This window comes from Staurois parvus, unplaced genomic scaffold (assembly GCF_062004578.1).
Source record: "Staurois parvus isolate SC_StPar_1 unplaced genomic scaffold, SC_StPar_1.0 ptg000314l, whole genome shotgun sequence".
Lineage (NCBI taxonomy): Eukaryota > Metazoa > Chordata > Amphibia > Anura > Ranidae > Staurois > Staurois parvus.
In genome coordinates this window covers 3,391,853-3,407,187 of record NW_028318110.1, presented here as the reverse complement: position 1 = coordinate 3,407,187, position 15,335 = coordinate 3,391,853, and the positions used below count along the sequence as shown (strand labels likewise).

At 39.4% G+C, this 15,335-nt stretch overlaps 1 protein-coding gene across 1 annotated transcript in view; it reads right to left on the bottom strand.

Annotated features, from left to right (window-relative positions):
• Nucleotides 1-15,335, bottom strand: part of LOC149457556 (laminin subunit alpha-4-like) — a 148,210-nt gene that overhangs the window by 34,177 nt on the left and 98,698 nt on the right. The window contains exons 19-24 of the mRNA XM_089683540.1: nucleotides 13,912-14,097; nucleotides 12,429-12,568; nucleotides 11,494-11,658; nucleotides 9,601-9,746; nucleotides 6,187-6,349; nucleotides 2,595-2,728 (exon numbers count right to left, since the gene is read on the bottom strand). Coding sequence (XP_089539666.1) covers nucleotides 2,595-2,728; nucleotides 6,187-6,349; nucleotides 9,601-9,746; nucleotides 11,494-11,658; nucleotides 12,429-12,568; nucleotides 13,912-14,097 — 934 coding nt within the window. The remainder of the gene's footprint in view (nucleotides 1-2,594; nucleotides 2,729-6,186; nucleotides 6,350-9,600; nucleotides 9,747-11,493; nucleotides 11,659-12,428; nucleotides 12,569-13,911; nucleotides 14,098-15,335) is intronic.

Genomic DNA, 15,335 nt, shown 5'->3' with positions numbered 1-15,335 from the left:
TTTCTATGCAGAGCTGCACCAGATTTTTCACCATGCAGTTCTAGTAAATAGCCTCCAATGTGCTTAAGCTGATAACACACAAACAAATCTAATTTCTTGTGTCTTTATTGAACACACCCACAAAACATTCACAGTACTGGAGGAAAAAAGTAAGTGAACCCATTGACTAATTACTTAAAGTGTTACTAAACCCACGACAGTAAAATCAGTCTGTATATGCAGTAAAGCGTGCTTGTTATACTCACTGTGGAACCTAAGGGGTTAATCCTCTGCATTGTATAAAAAGGCTGTTTGATCCTTTCTTCTCTGTTCCTCCCCTTTTTCAAATGACCACTTCTTATCTCCATAATGAACCGTAGGTATGCACATGCTCAGTTTGGTGTGTATTGCTAGAGAGGGGTTTTTTTTTCTTGGGAGAGTGCATGTGATTAGCACAGGGCCAATCAGCACAGTCCAGACAGAGGTCAGAGGATTTGCATCCTCCTAGAGCAGAAAGAAAACTCCTACAAGCTTTAGCTAATGGTAGGCTGGACACTGATAGAAGTCACAAGACTGCTCTAACTGCTGATGAGAAAAGGTATTTAGCAGTTTATATTTACTAAAATAATTGAAGTTCCATGTTCTATGTGCTGTGGGAGACCAGATATTGTGAATGTGGTGTCCTGGGTTTAGTAACACTTTAAGTGAAAGCTAATTGGAGTCGGTAGTTTCAACTCTTGGAGTCCAATTAATGAAATGAGTTTGGAGGTGTGGTTTAAAGCTACTTTGATTGATTAAAATCACTCAAACATTTTAAGATTGCTGTTCATAAGAAGCATCAGCTAATGTGAACCATGCCTAGCAAAAAGGAGCTCTCTGGGTACATACGATCAAAAGTAGTTGATACATAAGGTTGGAAAGGGATATAAAGCAATCTCAAAGTGTTTAGACATCCTTCAGTCAACAGTTAAGCTACTTTCACACTGAGGAGTTTTTGAAGCATTTTTGCGTTAAAAAAAACTGCCTGAAAAGCTTAAGAAAACTGCTTTCCTGTGTTTGTGAATGTATCTATGTATGTTTTCACACTGAGGCGTTGTGCTTGCGCTGTAAAAACTCCTGCATGCAGCATCTTTGGGGCATGTTTGGGGAGTTAAAACAAATGCCTCAAAAATGCCTCTTTCCATCGAAATGAATGGTAACCACCTCAAAAACACTCCAAAAACGCACCGCACATTGGGAAGGTCTGGGCTAACGCTTACTGAAAATGTCATTTCACTATTGCTAGTATGCGGTATTTACCGAAAATAGCAAAAACACTGTAAATCCTGCATAAAAAGATCTTAAAGTCAATTCAGAAAAGGAAATAAATAATTAAATGCATGCAGTAATTAAGTAGTGGTCCAGGCTTTTGCTATGTACTGCTATCTGTCAGTACTGTCATGGGTTATTAAAGAATGGGTGGCCACCGAGTCCCTAACAACCTATAGTAATGAGCTGTCAGTGTGGTTCCCCACTGACAGCTGAATGTAAAAAAAAAAAAAAAAAAAAGCTGGCAACTACCAAATAACACAAAAAAATTATATGCCCCCCCCCCTCCATCCATAACAAGCCCTTTGGGTCTGGTTAGGGTTTTGAGGGGAACCCCCACGCCAAAACTATAAAAAAAATGGCGTGGGGTCCCCCCCAAAATCCATACCAGACCCTGGTCTAGTATGCCCGGCAGGTCAGGAAAGGAAGAGGGCCTGATCATCTGTGCCACCAACCTGTGCCCATCAGTGCCACCCACCTGTGCCCATCAGTGCTGCCTACCAGTGCTGCCCAGCAGTGCCACCCATCAGTGCTGCCCAGCAGTGCCACCCATCAGTGCCCATCAGTGCAGCAGCATCAGTGCTGCCCATCAGTGCCGCCTATCAGTGCAACATCTACAGAGCTGTCTATCAATGCCGCCTATCAGTGCCCATCAGTGCTTCCTATCCTTGCCACCTCATCAGTTCCCATCAGTGCTGCCTATCAGTACAGCCTCATCAACGCACATCAATGATGGAGAAAAATTACCCGTTTGCAAAAGTTTATAATAGAAACAAAGAAGACCTTTTTTTCACATTTTTTGCTCTTTTTTTGTTTATAGCGCAAAAAATAAAACACTCAGTGGTGATTAAATACCGCCAAAAGAAAGCACTGTTTGTGTGAAAAAAAATTATAAAAATTTCATATGGGTACACTGTTGCATGACCGAGCAATTGTCATTCAAAGCGCGACAGTGCTGAAAGCTGAAAATTGGCCTGGGCAGGAAGGGGGTTTAAGTGTTCAGTAGGCAAGCAGTTAATAGGTGTGATCAATAAAGTCAATTGGGAAATTGGAATTGTTTGTTATCAGCTTAAGCACATCAAGTTTGTCTATTGTTATGACTTAAATAAGGCTCATATCACATTTTATGTCAAATTACTGTAAAAAAAACTGTTAAATCCAGCAGGTTCACATACTTTTTCTTGTCACTGTATTTGTTACTCTTTTCGTAGCGCTAGAATGACATAACAAGTAGCAAAGTAATGAACTAAACAATAGGGAAACATTTGCAAAATAGAGTTGAGTTTATGTCAAGACATTCCCTTTACCTCACACAAGGTGGTGCTGTGGCTGTATTGATGTTATATATCTTATGGAAATTATACAAACTGACAACATCATCATTTACAGCAGCAAGTTCCAGACAGCCAACAAAGCCAGGTAGGTTCAAACTGGCCGGGAGCTGAAGAAAACAAATTATCAGTAAGAAAATGTAAATCAAACACAAGCAATGCTTGGCACACATCATGCCTGAGATACTAGCTGCAAACAAATGTGCCAAGTTCCCTGTTTAAAGTGTGACCTCTACTAGAACATAGCTGTCAGACAGATCTTGTGTTATTAATTAAGACATTTTTTGAAAAATCACTGTTCCGTCATCACACTAGTAATAGTTTATACATCATTTATAATGCTATGTACTGTATTATCACATCCCATTGTGGTAACAGGGATTTAAAGAAATGAAATGAACATTGTTGGATAGGATGGATAGGATATAGGCATACACTGCGCAATGATTTCAGGATTCAATATGACAGCCATCTCTCATCCTCACACACGTTAACAAGATGCATGAGGGTGCCATTATGAGTTAGTGGCCCCACTGCGCATCTGCAAAAGGCTTGCGTGTTTTTGCATGTTGCGGGAATGCACGCAATTTTGCAAAAATGTGAACGTAGCCTAAATTACTGGCAGTTTGCTTATTTGTGAACTTGCTAGAATTCTTGTAGATTTTGCTGCAGCCATAGTGACAGATCCTAAAAGCGGTCATAGTAAGAACTACCTAAATCTGGTGCATGTGTAAATGTACCAAAACTGGCACAAGACATTTATGAATTAGGCACAGGCCATATTAAAGAGGCCATATTGCCAGAAAAGGGACATTGACGCTTTTTCAAATTCCCCTGACTGTCTTTTAATTGTGTCAGTTTAACAGTGTAGCTCTTTTTAACCACAGGTTTTTTTACAGGAAATTCTACAGGGCAGTAGTTCTCAAGCAGGGGCGGACTGACAACTCATGGGGCCCCCGGGCAATAGGGGATCATGTGGCCCCTGTGTCCTTGCCCAAACTCAAAAAAGCCTATGAAAAAGGTACCAGGGGCATCTCATGGGGCCCCCTACTGACCCGGGCCCTTGGTCAGTCCGCCCCTGTTCTCAACCTTAGGGCCAAGGTCCATTCAATTCTTCCAAACCCTTCCATGCATCAACAGTAAGACCCAGTTCCATATATGCAAATTAGGCGCATTTTGAGCTGAATTTGATCCACATAACACATGAACCAAAAACTTTTTCTGTTCAGCCGGTTCACATATGGGCCGGCCGCAGTGCGATTTGTCAAAGTGTCCTGTGCCATTTTCAGCCTGGGTTCACACTTCTGCAGTGCGAAACATCGCATGTGATTCGCAGAGGAACTGTGCTGCATTCCTATACAAATCACATACTAATTCTGTGCGGTGCAATTTGAGCCATACATTTTGTATGGCTCAAATCGCACTGCATCTGCACCAAAAAGGTGCAGGACCCTTTTTTTTGTCCGCACTAGAATCTGATTTTGCACATTGCACTGCGTTTTGCGAACCGATTTTGGGGTGTTGTTAACTTAACATACACACAAGCAGCAGTTCACATGAATGGGGTGCAATTATGATGCGGTCCAGAATTCAAACATAAACCGGTGCGAATTGTGCACTGCATTAGTGTGAGCACAGGCGCAGTCTGGTTCAGGCGCGATTTTGCTGCGATGTTATACACTTTAACAATTTGCAATGGAATTGCACCTGAACCCGCTTAATGAAATTGCACTGGACTTTTGTACAAATCGCACTGCAAACTGGCCACACACATATGTGAACCCAGGCTAAAAAAATGTTTAAAGTCATACAAAAGCATGGGAATTCAGAATATATATTCAATTGCTGGAAGGCTCTGAATGGGGCTGGGTGTAACTGCAGGGATGATGGGGGTTCTGGAAGGAGTTGGGGGACTCTGCAGCAGATTTGGTGGCCCTGTAAGGGTTGAGGTTTCTAGAGGGATTGGGGACAACAGGGGGGATGGGGTTTCTGGAGGAGACAGGAGATCTCTCTAGGAGGCTGGGAACTTAGCAGGGGCACTGTGGGAGACTGGAGGGCACTGTGGGCGCTGGGGTGCACTGAGGGACACTGTTGGAGGTTGGAGGCACTATGGAGGGTTGGAGACTGTGCAGCAAGCTAGGGGGCACTGCAGGTAAATGGGGATACTGTGGGAGGTTGAGCAGAACTGTAGAATCTGAAGGCTTTCATTACATTACATCGAGTTTATATAGCGCCAAAGGGTTTGCTCAGCGCTGTACAATAGAGGGGGGGACAATACATGAAACAGAACAGCAACTACAAACAGCACACGAGGGGTTAGAGGGCCCTACTCTTTTGAGCTTACAATCTAGGAGGGAGGGGGTAGTGGTACAGGAGGAAGTGGCTGTGGGGAATGGAGTGGTAGGAGGAATGAAGGAGAGCGGCAGTTAGGTGAGGGTGGGGTAGGCTTCCCTGAAGAGGCGGGTTTTCAGGGAGCGCCTGAAGGTGAGGAGGGAAGGTGACAGTCTGATGGATTGGGGTAGTGAGTTCCAGAGGATGGGGGAGGACCTGGAGAAGTCTTGCAGACGTGCGTGGGAGGAGGAGACCAGGGGGCAAGATAGAAGGAGGTCCTGTGAAGAGCGAAGGGTATGGGTAGGGTGATACCTGGGAATCAGGTTGGTGAGGTAGTTAGGGGCAGTGTTGTGAGTGGCTTTGTAGGTCAGAGTGAGTAGTTTGAATTTGATGCGTTGGGCGATAGGGAGCCAGTAGAGGGATAGGCAGAGGGGGGTGGCAGAGGTGGAGCAGTTGGTGAGGTGGATGAGTCTAGCCGCTGAGTTCAGGATGGTCTGAAACGGGGAGAGCCTGCACTGGGGTAGGCCGGTGAGGAGGGAGTTGCAGTAGTCGAGGCTTTCATGGGGATTCGGGGCACAGCAGGAGGTTGAGTGGCCCTCTGCAACCCACTATGGGTAAGCTGGTTGGCACAATGGGAACTAGGCCTGCTAGTGGTTGAGAACCACTGCTAAAGGATATGTTAGGTTTATGTGCCTTTGATCATTTCTTGAAAATTAAAAAAAAAACCTCAACAAGCTGAACTTTCAGGTGAAGTACTACCAAAAAATAGTAACACAAATAGAAATATTACCAGCATGCTTTTGTCTCTTTGCTATTTCATACTGCAAAGTAAACAGGCCTGCAGAGTCCTGCCTTACAAAGCCATTTCTGTTTCTTTGCATTATAATTATTGGCTCCTTCTCTTTCCTGCAGTGGCCGATCACTGAGTACTTTTGCTATTATCTCATTGTTAGCGATTTATACGGTTGCAATTTCCTCACTTTGGAGAGTTTTGGACACTCTTCCTGTTTCTATACTAGTTCGTAAGTGAAAATTTCCCCAACTGGATACAGAGCAAAAACAAACTTACAGGCATTTTATCTCTTTCTACTTTACTCCCCAGGCTAAAAAATACCCTACTTATCCAAAGCCAAAATAAATGTTTTGGCTTTGGATATATTTTTCATATTTTGTCCCCAACTGTAGAACTACACCTTACCAAGGGAATAGTAATAATAAGCAGTCTGTCAAATACTACCTTAAATCTTTCAGGCACGCCACCAACATAGAATACGGTATTGTCAGGGTCCAGATCCAAAAGTGTGTCACTGCCAGAAGCCTCTCCCTTTTTAATGAATTTTTCCTCTGTTGCACCAGTCTGGCTAGGTACAGTTAGAAGTACTTTTCCATGTCGGCCCAATCTGGGAGAAATTTCAGCAAAAAGTGTTATTCTATCCATATTCATGCAGCATGCACACAAAGCATTTCACTAAGGCTTAATATATAGGTAGATGTATAGGTGTTACTTGTGTAGCTATTCCTCTTTCCTGACTGCTGTTTAGTAAATTCATTCTTGTATATTTTATATATTGGAAGTTTCAGCACTTAATTGTCCACACTTGTCATAAAGGAACCCTGTCACCAACCTAAAAAAATGCAAGTGAAAACACAAAAAAATCAAGTATTTTTAAATGTGTATTTACAGTATTTTTCCTTTCCATAAATAATTTTTTATCAACTTGCAATGTGGTTTTGGACTTGCTAAAAAATTGGACTCCTTAAGCTAGAATCATTTTCCTAGCACAGTCCCCACCCTCTCCGCATGTCATAGCCCTCTCCTCTTCTGGGAGTGTCTAATTACTTTCTGTGCTGGCCCAGCTTCTCTGTCGCTTTCTCACCTCACTGGTATGCAGCTTCCAGGGAGAAGTGAAGGGGAAAATAATACAGAGCAACCTTTCTTAACCAGGGTTCTGTGGAACTCTGGGGTTTCTCCAAAGGTCATGGGGGGGGGGGGTTCCTTGAGCATTGTGCAATTTATGCCTCCCAGGTAAGTTACCACTGACACCAATGATCTTTTCAGCTATCTTTCCCACTAGCCACCAATTAAAGGGCATTCTTTCAACTAACCACCAAGCTAATGTGCCCTGAGCTGAGGATAATGTAACTATTGGCAGGGGTTCCCTGAGATTTGAGAAAGTTAAGGTTTCCTCTGTGTTAAAATATTGGGAGAGGCTGATATAGAGTGTCATTTTAGTGACAGGTCTCAGTCTGTCAGAGTTTGCTAGAACTGCTGACAACACACCCAAGATGGCAGCACCCAGCAGAAGCCTCATCACTTTTAAATGTCTGCACAAGGGAGGCTTTGCAGGTGAATAACATGCATAAAATGTGTTAAATGTACATATATTGTTTTTTCCTAGATACCTTATTGGGTTTTGAAATTGGATTGAAAAGCACAAAAAGCATACAAAAGACTTTTACACTTCTTATCTGATTTGAGTTGTTTGAGATATAGCAATGAGACATATTAAGCATCACTTTTAAGGAATGGGTTAACTAAACCAAGAGGTCTTGGAAGAGCATCCATAGGGAAAAAGAAGACATATATCATCTTGCAATATTGATATTCAAGGTCAAAGTAGCAATTAGATAATAAAACAATAGTGTGCAAAAAGCAAGTTGTTTCTACGTCTTGTGAATCAGTAAAAATTAAGAATTTTTAAGAGTGAGATTTACGAAAAACAGTTTTAACAGTTATGGGATAAGCAAAAAGTATGATCAAGAGACAAGTAAATATATGTGTTCATGTGGTTTGGCACCACTTAAAACAGTCATCAGATAACTAGTGATATAGAGGAAAATAAAGGAAAGGCCTGGAATGGATGAACACGGATCCCAAATTTTATGAAATGTATTTAGGCATTCTCTGTGTTGAAATATTATTTTTTCTCTGGGTAAGATAGTATTGATTTGGACAAATCATTCTTCTAAGATAGGAGGGAAAGGAAATAACCATTTCAGTGCAATCCTTTTTTCTAGCAAGAAAGAACAATCTGGTTACTGGAGCTATAACTTATGGTTGGTATGCCTCCTCATCTATTGCCACTATGATACACTGGAGGTGATCCATAGCAATTGTCATCTGGTAAGTAATTTGTATAACAGCCAATATCAGAAAAGTGAAGGGCTCCTCCGTGGCATATGATCTACTAGAGCTCCCTAACATATTGGGCAGTTTGGGGTGTCCCAATGGTTCCACCCAAACAACTTCTGGGTATGATAAACCTTATGTACAATAAATAGCTACATTAGCCTCTGTGATGGTGACAGACACTAAAGGTATCATTCCAATGATTGTTGCCATCATTTTTCTGATATAGTTCCTAAATCTGTTTTCCAACCCCCTTTGCATGGAAGATATATTTAATCTCCCATATTATTATGCAATATTCAGTATAATTATTAAACAAATCCCTTCATTTTAGAAGAAAATGCCAGTGCATCCAATAAGGGTGTGGGCGTCAATGCGATAGGGTGGGTTTTAAACTGTGTCATCAATGCGTGTCGCAGTTCTAAACACTGGTAAAACTTCTGCTTAGGAATCTGAAACTCTGATTACAAAGTCAGGAAGGGCTTAATGGTAACATTAAAAGAAAAAAGTTTGAGAAAGATATTTTACCTCTAGTGTAAGCCACATGTCAAAAGCTGTTAATTTATCAACTTTCCCCCAAATCCTAATGTGCCATATATTGAGGGGTATATTGAGTATATGACATGTATTGCATAATCTGTCTCATTTCAGCCCATATTTTATTTAAAAGTCTAAGTGTTTGTAACCCCACTATTTCATAATTAAAATAAATTAGAGGATATGGCAGGATATTTGTCTGATTGAGTAGGTACACGTCTTTCATTGGGATCTTCAATCCTTTCCCCAACCCACTGTATGTTGCAATGGTGACACTTAAAATACATTTTAACATTAGGTAGCACCAGACCACCTTTATCTTATGGCAGTTGTAGAGATGAAAGTTTGAGACAAGGGACATTACCTTTCCAAATTAGATCCCTGAATAAAGTGTCAATCTTTTTGAACCAGACCTGAGAGATTCATAGTGGTGAATTATGTATACATTATTTCTGGTGCCCGGATCATTTTTATTAAGTTTACCCTTCTCACTACAGCCAATGGTATTTTTACCCAGCTTCTACTCTTGAGTTTGAGTTTGGTTAGGAGGGTACTATATTCAATTGGGTTTAATTCCCTAAAGTGGAGCTTATCATGATCCCTAGTTGTTTAAACACATGTATTCTTATAGGAAGATTTTTGTTGAAATTAATAGTCTAGTGACAGAGTCTCTTCTAATTTTCAAATGCAGTTATAGAATGTCTATGTCGAAAAAGTTTGCAAAATTACTTTTCATTCAAACACCAAATGTATCTGAAGTTACAGCCCAGGTTTGGCAAGCAGAGTCAGGGCACGTTTACTTCAAATGATCACTTCTAGACTGCTTCTACTCTTGATCTTTTGAACTAGGTACAAAGGAAACAGAACTCTCGTGCAGTGAACTCATATAGCTGCATCTGTTTCAGTCTACTGGAACAGCTGTATTTACATATTGCTGCCTTGAAGTGAAAACTTCGTTTTTGCAAAGGAATGAAAATAAATCACCTTTCTATTTTCACAAGGCTAAAATACTCTGGCCATGTACTGATGGGCTTGGAGTCCAGGGGAATTTCAACATCTCCACTTCCCAAGTTGTATATGTAAACGAGGTTATTGCGCTTAATCGCGAGACCCAGGTAGTCCGATTTGGCCTATAAAGAGATAAAAATAATCTTGTTTATATATTTTAATAATTTGCCCACTCAAAATATTTTTTTCTTAACACAGCTGTGCTATGGTGTTGAAATTGCAAGAAGGCGTAATGATCTAGGGTTGGATCAGTGGCAGGGTCTCTCACATTTAGCTTGCTGGAAAGCAAAGACTGGTGTATTAGAAGGAAGGAGTGCCTACTGGTTACTATGTTAGCAGCATACCATGATTCAATACAAAGATTGATAATGCTGGTGGGAAGCAGTAGCCAGTAAATGATGTCACATTATGGTGATACCAGGGTTTCCAGTAGAAGCTGCTTCCTGCTCACACTTTTAGTTTTCACGCAGGAGAGCCAAATGTGATTGGTATCATTAACGATGCCCCTACCCCCTCCACCAACTCAGTGGCTGCATAAGGGAAAATCCAGTGATGAAAAAATAAAGTGTGTCTGTTTAGTGCCTCCTAAAACCAACAGATAGAAGCGCTTGATGAAGATGTGAAACACAGGCTCTAAAGATAATAGGTGAACTGTGTAAATGATTTGTCCTAGACCACATAAACCACATCTTTGATCTGAAAAAAAAAGCTTCCCAGATTAGTACATTTTCCAACACCAGGCCGATATATTATAGAAATTTATTTTTCATTACAGAAAAAAAGCTGCTTAAGTTCCTGACTTTATGTTACCTTACCATTTTTGTAGAAAGGTGTCCCAATAGAAACACTTTGGTGAGAAGTAGGTTTTAGTAAGAAAAGTGGACTAAATTACAGCAACAACAACACAATCAACATTTTAGATCAGGCAAAAAGGACAGCAATAAAAAATTTGATTTTTTCTTTATGACACAACCCTTCCCAACTGGCTGTGGGACAAGGTGGTACAAGACAATTGATGATGGATACTAAAACCCATTTAGTATCACCAAAACATAAAAATGGTACACAATGTTGAATTGATAAAAGTTCACAGATTTCATCCTCTGGCAAATCAACCTAATCTAGGTGGAAACTTAAAGACTCAATTTGCATATCTCTGGCAGTCACACACAGCAAGTGCCACTTTGTCTATGATGTCCTCCAAAAAATGTTTTTGTCTACAGATACAGATTTTTTGTAAATAAGCAATGGATTTAGCCCTTTAAAGGGCAGTGGTTGATTGGAGCAACATTTTTCTTCATTTGGTTGGACAACTGGGTAGGTTTAAAAGGGTTTCTTTCATGGGTAAAGTCTAACATACCTCACACTGAGGTTGATTTACTAAAGGTAAATATGCTGTGCACTGCAAGTGCAGTTGCTTTATATCCAAGGGGAAGCTCTGAAATGAGGCGAAGCTCTGCTGATTTCATATTTTTAATGATGTGTAAGCAAAAATGCAGTTTTTTTTTTCCATGCATGTTCCCCTTAGATCTAGAGCAACTACTCTTTCAGTGCACTTTCAGTGCACAGCCTATTTGCCTTTGGTAAATCAATCCCACTGTGTAGTTAACCTGGTGTTGTATCACCATGTGTACCTCTTAATTAGGTTGTAATTGTAAATTTAATTAGTAAGGATATTTGGTGTGAGAACTATTAACACAACGTGCATTACACGTAGTTCTACTGATCAGTATAGAGAGTTGCTGCATAAGTATTGACCAGATTAGAAAACTCATATTTGCAGCTGTGAAAGGTGGCCAGAGCAATACACAATTTCCTGATTTTTAGTTTACCTGTTATTTATGTTAATTTTTTTTAATACTTTCTTACATTTTTATGTCCGAGATACATAATAAATCTGTCTTGAGGCTGTTGTTGATGTGCTTCTGGATTAATATATAGACTTATGGATGAGTAGGCCTTAAGGTCATCAAGGTTTGTTTTCAGATTGACATTAACTGCTGATTTACCACCAAACTTCATTGATACTTGAACCTGAGAATAAAAATGGCAGTTTATTAAGTGGCTTAGTTTAAGATAGCATTTTCTTTCAGAGAGAATCAACAAAGGATGCATTAATGTAGAATTACTAAATGAGTAGAGAATGTTCTTTTAGGGGTCCTTTCAAAAAGTAGCTGTATGACCTTACTGCAGCCACATTGCTTCTTACAAAAAAAAACCCTGCCACATTTATAATGTCGGTGGAATGTTAGTAAAATAAAGAAAGTATAAAAAAAAACAAATAATAAGGAAAGAGGAGAGCCAGGTCACATGACCTACAAAGAAATGTTGAGCAGTCCCTTGTCCATTATGCATTAAGCAGAGAAAACTCCAAAGGACACCAAAGGCTTCACTTCATGACCCGTTGTTTATGAGTAACCTTGCGGAGTATAGCGAAGAGCAAATAGCAATATCTGTTCTCTCTTTAAAAATGTCCTTTCTGGTAAAGAGAATATAATGATATTGTGTTCACTTCAACTAGCCCACCTTCTGCAAGTCAAAATCTTTTTCTCTTAAATTCTGGTTCAAATTAACATTATCTACTCTTTTATTAAGTAATTTCAACAATACACACATATTTTATGTACGTTATATTTAATTCCATTTATTATGTGTTTTATGTTATGTCTGCTATTTGCTTCTTATAAAGATCTATGATGGTATACAAGAAGATTATTAAAAAAAAGAAAAGATATAATATTATACATATTGACAGTTTGATTATGAATACAGGTTAAAGGAAAAAAACTGAAATGCCCACATACCTTACTGGCAACACTTCTTGTCTGGGCAATGAGCTCACGGATACGAAGAATGCTGGATGAAATGTTGTCTGATGGAAACTTGTGTTCCACAGTGTGCAGTTTAGTCAGTAGTAATGGCATTACCTCTGTCAGGTTCTTCACTTAATTTCCAAGTAAATGACATGGGAAATAAGATTGATAACACAAATAGGTTATAATAGAGCTATGTTATGAAGAACACCAAAATAAAAATGAACAATCATTGTAGGTGAAAATTAAATTGTTTTTGCAAAATAAATAATTGATTATGTGGAAAATAAACAAGTTGGTGCTCTTGGGGTTATTAATAGGGGCCTTATAATAATGATTTGGGTTTGCCTTCATTTATTTCCTACCACCACTTCTAGAAGTATAGAATGGTGAAAAATAGGTAGATTGGTGAAAAAATACGAAAAGTATGGTGAAAATGAACTTCACTATCCTGGGCAAAGAAATTGAGCTCTCCTTTACTGAAAATAATGAATTGCACATAGTTTAGGGTAGTATACATCTCAGTGAAATGAAAAAAAATAAAATTATTATTTTAAGGAAGTTATTTATTATAATATAGCTTTCACTAGATTGTTCTAATATTTTTCAAAATATGAAAAAAAAAATAGATTTCTAGTCTCTTTGACATAGTGACACATGCCCAGGTGTGTCGTAGTTTTGCCTATATTGTTCCCGGCACCTATTGGCTATGTGCTGTGTTCTCCCTAGCGTATGCTGGATGTTGTGCCAATATTCACCTCAGCATCTAAACGTTTTGCACCAGTTGTCTATCTGGTATCCAGAAGAATTTATGCCTGGCAAGTTCTGGATGTTGTGCCCATTTTTCCCCTAGCATCTAATTCTCTGTTTCATACCTCTTTATTAAGATTTGAACTCCATGCCACTTAACATTTGTGCATCCATATGTTAATAGCATCAGAAACAGATTGGTTGACAAACAGTTGTATGAAGCAAGGATGGAATAAAGCGTATTATGGGTTGGAGATGAATAGCTTAGCATCTAGTTGTTTTGGTACCTGTATTCTGCATCAATTGGCATTTATAACCAAATTAACTTTTGACATCTAATGGTTTTGTGCCATTATTCTGCCTAGCATTTAGTGTTTTTTTATGTCAATAGCCACTACATGAAGTGTTTACACAAGCATTCATCCACAGCAAATCCTGGTGTGCCTCAATGACAAATCAGGGTTTGATTTTATTTGTGCCATTTGGATCTACTTGATAAGGCCAAGAGCAATGTACAAAGTGTTTTAGCCCACAAAAATCAATATCGATTCATCTTTAACCAACCTTATTATGTAAAAGGTTCATGTACATTGTGTGTCATCAGTGTTCATATTAGGTGAGCCTGTCATACATCAAGCACTTCTTATATATGTTATTTAGCTAAATGGTTCAAATATTGCAGATTATAGGCTAGAGCAGCATGTTCAGCAAGACAATTGATTACCTGTTTCACCAGCTGCATTTACAACAGAGTTGTAAGCAGAAGCATCAAAACCTGAATTGCTTAGGTCTTCTTTCCACATGTTTGCATTTTTGGACATTGGGTCAGTCATCTCCGCCACCATGGTAGAAATATTTAAAGCTTTGTCTGCTATAAACTTTGACTTTTCAAGTCGTTTTCTGGTTTCATCTGTGTGAAAAGTGCAAACAATGAAAAAACATATCTGGAATTTGGTTTTATACAGAGAATAGTTGAAAATTTCAGTGTCTTACACTATTGTAAGAAGCAACCGGATTAGTAGTAGTCCTCATATACTGTATATGAAAATTGCTTCTACTTCTACATTTTCATTTGCTACAGCTTCTTAGGTCTTCAGTTTCTCAGCAGGGCATGCTTTTCAGCGTCTTTCGTTGTGAGAACAATGAGAACAATGGAAGCCCAGTATCTCCAGTACTGAGGCAATTTTAGACACAATATTTTATTAAGAAAAGAAAAAGTAGACAACAGCTATTACTCAACTTATCCTTCGTGATGCAGGAAAATGCAGTTTTTGAGGGAAGAGAGAAGTCTATGGGGTTGATTTACTAAAACTGGAGAGTGCAAAATCTGGTGCAGCTCTGCATGGTGGCCAATCAGCTTCTAAATTCAGCTTGTTCACTTAAGCTTTGACAAAAAACCTTGGAAGCTGATTGGTTTCAATGCACAGCTGCACTGGATTTTGCACTCTCATTTTACTAAATCAGCCCTCTTGTATTAAAAGACATATAGACTCCAGAGAGAGAGATATCCTTTTACCCCTGTACAAATTATTAGTAAGACCTCATCTGGAATATGCAGTTCAGTTTTGGGCACCAATTCTCAAAAAGAATATTGGGGAACTGGAGAAAGAACAGAGAAGGGCAACCAAACTGATAAGAGGCATGGAGGAGCTCAGCTATGAGGAAAGATTAGAGGAACTGAATTTATTCTCTCTTGAGAAGAGGAGAGTAAGGGGGGATATGATCAACATGTATAAATACATCAGTGGTTCATATTGTGAACTTGGTGTAGACCTATTCACCCTGAGGTCATCACAGAGGACAAGGGGGCACTCTTTACTTCTGGAGGAAAAGAAATTTAATCTCCAAGCACGGAAATTGAGAGCTGTGAAAATGTGGAATAGACTCTCTCAAGAGTTGGTTCTGGCCAGCTCACTGGATTGCTTTAAAAAAGGCCTGGATTATTTCTTAGATACACAGAATATAACTGGATACTAACATTTATAGGTAAAGTTGATCCAGGGAATATCTGATTGCCTCTCGGGGGTTCAGGAAGGAATTTTTTTCCCTGCAGGAGCAAATTGGATCATGCTTTGCTGTGTTTTTTGCCTTCCTCTGGATCAACTGTGGGTATAGGATTATAACTTTTTTTTTTTAATGGTTGAACTG